This window comes from Rutidosis leptorrhynchoides, chromosome 3 (genome assembly GCF_046630445.1).
Source record: "Rutidosis leptorrhynchoides isolate AG116_Rl617_1_P2 chromosome 3, CSIRO_AGI_Rlap_v1, whole genome shotgun sequence".
NCBI classification, from domain to species: domain Eukaryota; kingdom Viridiplantae; phylum Streptophyta; class Magnoliopsida; order Asterales; family Asteraceae; genus Rutidosis; species Rutidosis leptorrhynchoides.
In genome coordinates, this window is record NC_092335.1 from 57,088,079 (window position 1) to 57,094,809 (window position 6,731).

At 28.5% G+C, this 6,731-nt stretch overlaps 1 protein-coding gene across 1 annotated transcript; it reads right to left on the reverse strand.

The window, feature by feature from the left end:
* Window positions 1-331: 331 nt before the first annotated feature.
* On the reverse strand, window positions 332-6,391 carry LOC139900008 (1-acyl-sn-glycerol-3-phosphate acyltransferase PLS1-like). Its single transcript, XM_071882822.1, has 9 exons — window positions 6,344-6,391; window positions 4,104-4,220; window positions 3,240-3,299; window positions 3,054-3,134; window positions 2,787-2,945; window positions 1,819-1,944; window positions 1,478-1,570; window positions 504-593; window positions 332-403 (listed from the first exon to the last, which is right to left on the reverse strand). Exons 1-9 carry the CDS (start codon window positions 6,389-6,391, stop codon window positions 332-334), a joined length of 846 nt encoding a protein of 281 aa, XP_071738923.1.
* Between the last annotated feature and the right edge of the window lie 340 nt (window positions 6,392-6,731).

A 6,731-nucleotide genomic window follows, 5' to 3' on the forward strand; every position in this document is an offset into this window, starting at 1 on the left:
ATTTTATCTTGTTTTCTCCATCATATCATATATCAACATCATAGTTCTTTTTTACTTTTTCTCTTCATCTTTACTTAATGAGTCATATATTTTATATAACTGCTTTATACAACAGATCACACACACACACACACACATATATATATATATATATATAATAATAATAATAATAATAATAATAATAATAATTAATAATAATAATAATAATAATAATAATAATAAGATATATGATTTAATATAAAGAAACAAGCTCAAATCTAATGTAATATGCACACAGCAACTTATTGTATCTGTTGTTGCTGAATAAAGGGTTCTTAATGTTATTCTAGTTCTAGTGTGGTAAAAGCAAATAATACAATAATACGCCAACTTGAAGTACTAGACTGGCCGAGACACCAGCTACCTGTTCAATTACAAAATTAGTGTAAAAAAAGAAGTTAGTACGAACATATTTTATTATATTTTTATGTATCAAAAAATAATTGCTAACCAAAGTAACTTACATGGATATGTTTCTTGTTGCGGATAGTACATGAAATTTGACCATCACTTGCCATTTGTTGAGCCATATTATATTTGTCTAAAAAAAAATCCTACAAATGCAAGATTATAAGTGCATATGATTGAATTTTACCCTGTCTGTTTCAAAATAAAAATTCATATTTTTATTTTAAATTATTCTAAAATAAGTGTTCACTTCTAACAATACATAATAAATTTAATTTTAGGTTTTACTTTTACATACATTTTACACAAAAATAAATATCTAAAGTAAAGAGTAAAAGTGATATAATGTGACTTCTATAATCTTAATATATTATATTATATTATATTATATTATATTATATTATATTATATTATATTATTTTATTTTATTTTATTTTATTATCTAAAATTAAAAGACACTAATAAAACGTACTCCGTATATTTTAGAACGAAAGAAGCAATGTGTTAAGTAGTTAAAAAATAGATGTACAATTTTTCTGTTCTACATGAACTGATTTTACGCTACACATGTCACTTGACACTTGTATAATCAACATCAACATAAAGTATAAAGTATCGATATTATATAGTATCACCTTAAGTATTTCATCTAATCCATACACACCTAATTGAATATTATACCTTTATTTAATAATAGAAGTTCCACTCCTTAAATAAATGTAAGGATATAATTGTAAGTTTATGGTACAAAAATATGTATAGATCAAAAAGTGGTGTGTGGGAATCACCTTCCCATTCGTCCATTCTAAATGTCTAAGTTACTATTTTATTTTAAATTATTTTTCAAAAGTGTTTACATTGTTGTTTAACTAATAAAAACAGATTTAACTCGGTAGATATGACTTTTTAATTGGTGAGTGGATTATCATAAGTCAAATAAAGGGTCAAAGTGAACACTTTCACCATCACAGAGATGTACGGAGTACTAGTGTGTTCCTAGTTCTATTCGAGGCTTAAAATTTAATGATACCTTGTCAGTAAATCTCTGTCTACACCATATACCAACATTTTTATCTGATTCAGGCAACTCTTCCATAGGATACCTTTTTATATAAAAAATAATCTGCAAATGTTGTGATGATAATACTATTTAATTACTCAATACATAAAGGTGGCAAAAACATTCATACAGATTTGATAGATAAGTTTTTCGTTTTTTTGCAGAAAAAAAAAATAAAAATAAAAAAAGATCATACCGTAGCAACAACTCAAGCTTGAATTTGATATTTATGTTCATTTTTTTATTATAACTTAATACATTTTTCTTATGAGAAAACAAAAAATTTGTAAACTGATAATAAACGTACGTACCGTAGTTTGTTCTCCTTTTAGTATGTTTGATAGTGTGGGGCGAAGACAAGCATGGGGTACAGTGACTGTGACGTCGTATACAGCTTTAAAATGTCCTCGTGAATGATTCACTATTAAAACAAATCCCTATATTGTGCCAAAAGATTCAAGAAATTTAATTAGAAATGGTAAACATATGCGGAGTATTATTATATGTCAAAAACAGATTATGTATAATAAGCTTTTTGTATATTCAGTAAAGATTAAAGATGTAAAATGATACGGAGTACTATATAATTAAGCACAAAAGTAAATGATATATATATATATATATATATATATATATATATATATATATATATATATATATATATATATATATATATATATATATATATATATATATATATATATATATATGGTCGGTCAAACTTTGATCAAAGTTTTTGCATGCACCGGGCGAAATGATTATAAAATGCCCCCAACAGTTACGCAAACATATATCTTTATGAGGTTTAAATTATGGATATTAATATTTTTTTTCGAAATGATGCCCCTAACCGCGTGTTGTCCCGGGCCGTCGCCCGCTTCTCCCATAGCCTTAGCCGGCCCTGTATATATATATATATATATATATATATATATATATATTTATATATATATATATATATATATATATATATATATATATATATATATATATATATATATATATATATATAAGAAATAATAATGAAATTTCATCTTTCACACTACTGCAAAATGGGTATTTCGAGACGACATTTCGGTCTCTTTCTGGACGATATGTCGTCTCCGAAAACTTTTCTAGACAGCATGTCGTCCCCAACATGCCGTCTACAAAACTTCGTCCCAGAATGTTTTTTGGACGAGATACGCTTTTCGTCCCCAACATGAAGTCCTTTATACCAGAAACCAATGCAAAGTGTGAAAAACAAAAAATTAAGACGAGAAAACACTTTTTAGTTTACCTTTATACGAGGTATTAGGACATTTTTTGGAACATGAAGCCCTTGCGAAGTAGCATAATCTCGAGCTTCTATAAGTTTTTGCGGCGTAACGCGTGTACCTTCCGGGAAGACAATGAACCACCATGGTCTATATGACCGTTTAACTACTTCAAGAGCAGTCTACAATATATTAATTTGACAAATTTTTTTGTTTAGAACGCATACAAAAACCATACAGCTAAAAACAACTCCAATGTAAAACTAAATCATACAGTATGTTGTACTTGCCTTCAACCTGAAAGCATCGTTCTTCCAATTTCTTTCCAAATATATAAAACGACTCGAAATCCATGAAATCCAACCATAGACCTGAAAATGATCCACAAAAAAAAAAAAAGAAAAAAAAAAACAATTTCCAGTTTATTTTCACATATATAGTCATATAAATTACAATCACGAATATCAAATACTTACTGGAACATATTTGATTGAATTTTTTGAGAGTGACAATGTATTCGCGAAAGAATCAAAAAACTGAAGCCATCATGAAATATATGAATATAAAATACGATTAGACATCTACTCGAAGAACACACAAAGAAGGTAAAATGAATATCAATGTGTGTGTGTGACTTTAATCTAACAAGAATTGATATTATATTTATTAAGTACTTGTAAAATACAAGTATTTAATGAATGAGTGCGATGAATCTAGAGTCGGGGACAGGGGGACGGAGGGGTGCTCAGCTTCCCCATGGCTTAAATAAAGCTTAAATTTTAATTGTATTTTATGTCCAACTAATTATAAGTCTCACTCAATGATCAAGTCTTAGATGTATTATTATGTCCAACTAATTGTAAATTAGTTGGCCCATTTGTTCAAGACTCATATAATTACAAGCAGTCCATTGTCACTTTAAAAATTAGTTTAAAAATTATAAATATAATATATGTTTATCGAGTAAGCCACTCTCATCTTTCAATCCTGACTTCGCCTCTGAATCTATCATATTAATTAATTGATGGAAATATCACTATCCATAACAAAAAGTAATTTTACTTGATTTACGAATAATAGGATCAAGTTGTCAACCGCGTGCTGATGATTCGCTATCAAAATTGCCGGTTCTTTCCCTAAATCAAACAAAGTAATCAATAGTTTTGTTTCTCTCTACATGCAAGTAAAAGAAACTTGGAACCCATAAAAAATCATCATACCTAGCAATCCATAAGTTTTAGTGTCCGTTTTCAGTTCAATCTGTAACAACTTTCAAAATCACTTATAATATGTTGCTTTATTTTTTATTTTTTGATGAGTAAATATACAATAAAAATTACCTTAACGCGTGAAAAAATTATTCGCCAAAGAAAACAAACTGCCATATCAGACAACACTCCTTTATATCGCTTGTAAGCATTTTTCGACAATGGTCGAATTAAAACAACATTAAGACACTGCAATTGTTACCAGAGACAAACCATTGATACAATAACTTTTATCAAACAAGAATTTAAATGCAAAAATAGAGTTTCTGTTATATTCACTAAATTGAATATGCCTTGTATATATGCATATTCAAGATCTGATGAATGAAAGTCATGACCTTATTTAATAAAACAAAAACTATGGTTTAAAACAGAAATAAAATGAGATAAAGATAGAGAAGGTACATAAAAGAAGCAGATGGTGATAAATGCATGTGTGAAAATGAGTATCCTTATGGCACCAAAAACAAACATGATCAACACTTACCAACACAATTAATATTTTAATTCTCCTGGGTACCGTCCCCTTTTTCCAAAAAAAAAAAACACTTACCAACACAAAACAGTATAGTTATTTCATTCTTATAGGGCAATTGGCACCTACATCTTTGCGTCACCTAAACTTTTTCAATGCTATTTTTCAAAATATGTAATTTTAATTATAATTGTGTTAGTTAAATTTAGTGTTGGCACTGATATTTAAATTAACCAAACTAGTTAAAGTTTAACAATGTGAATTGACGTAAAAAACAAACTAGCACAATATTAAATAATTATTTCTAGGTTTTTATGTAATTTATAAGGGGATGATTCTAACACACCCTTTTTTGATCCTCACACACCTATTTTAACCTTTTACTCTTCTAATAATACTCCATTTCTTTAAATTGGTGTGTGAGGATCAAAAAAGTGTGTGTGAGAATCATCCCCCAATTTATAAGCTTAATTATAAAAAAATGTATTTTTTAACGGCTTATAAAAATAAATATGTATTACGCAAAAATATGTATTTTTTAACGGCTTGATTACCCGAGTTTTTACCTTCTATGGGGGAGCCAATGTGCTCGTTCATAGGAGGGTTTCCTCGCTTACTCAAAAAAAAAAAAAAAAAAAAAAATTAAACAATTTTTCTTAATAACTTATATATGCTAAATATTACGGAGTATCTACCAAACAATGACTAAAAGTTAGAGTTTATATATAAAATGAATTTTTTTTTTTTGGGTAAAGGATTTAAAAGAACGTGAGAGTAATATATAAAACATATTCAAGTTTCTGTAAATTCATATATATAAGGTGACTCGAAATGAACTTTAGTGTTTGCATTTGGGGGAAAATTTCCTGAAAATCATATTACAACTTGTAGTGATAAATTAATTAAATTAAAAAGTTTTGTTGTGATATATACACTTGAGTTGACATCAAGAGTAATGTTGTCGTAACATAAAGATTTACTATAAATTAAATTAACTGTTAACCTTAATCCATCCATCTATCTATTCTATCTACAAGTATATAGAAGAAAATTGAAAGGAAAAGAATATTATAAAAGAAAAAAAGTGAATGACTAGCGTTCGGCACAGGCGCACACCCACATTAAAGCATGGGAGTTTTTTTTAGGCAAACAGTTTAATTTAAGGGGGATGATTCTCACACACATTTTTTTGATCCTCACACACCAATTGAGTATTATTAGAAGAGTAAAAGGTTAAAATAGGTGTGTGAGGATCAAAAAAGTGTGTGTGAGAATCATCCCCCTTTAATTTAATTACGGAGTACATAATAATTAATAATAATAATAATAATAATAATAAAGTGATTAGTATCTAATCTAATCTAGGCGTCTAGCCATTGAAGGAATGAAGGGTATGAATGTATGATCCAACACATAGCCCAAAACTGTTTAAACTTGCATTTTACACCCTGCAGTTCTATTTTTAAAGCAATTTTTTTATTCAACATCTAGCAAAAAACTATAAAGAAAACAACCACAGCATATAACAAATTACAAAGGTTTATAGCCAATTATTCCAACTAATCTTATTGTTACTCCTACTAAACAACCAACAGTAAGAAAAGATATGATGTTCCTGTTTGACCCTGCAGTTTTATAAGTTATACTTTTACCTGGGCGTTTCTAAGTGGGGACAGGGGGGGGCGCCCGCCCCCAGTCGATTTTGAAGTTTTAGTGGAAAATTTTTTTATTTTTCGACTTTGCCCCAGGCGGATTTTTTTTTTTGCCCCAAAATCTATATATTTTGCCCCAAAACCTTCATATTTTGCTCCAAAATCTACAAATTTTGCCTCAAAACCTTCAAATTCTGCCCAAAAGCCTTCAAATTTTGCCTAAAAACCTTCATTTTTTCCCAAAAACGTTTCTATGATTTTAAAAAAAAAAATTCGCCCCCAGTGAAAAATAATCCTAGTTGCTTTTACACCATTTTAATTTTAATAGTTTGGCTATAACTAGTCCACTGCCCTTTTTCTAGGATTCAATTTTGCCCCACTTACTAGTAATTGTATCTAGAAGTAACTGAATAAACAAAAGAACATTTACAAGCTGCAACTTACTAAAACACTGTTTATGGTTCCTGTACAAAAATTCAAAAAAAAGGGGTGAGAATTGTGTGTCAAAACTTCTTATCAAAAACGATTTCATCACGTGATAAGTTTTTGATTCGGCATGTATTCATTATTAAC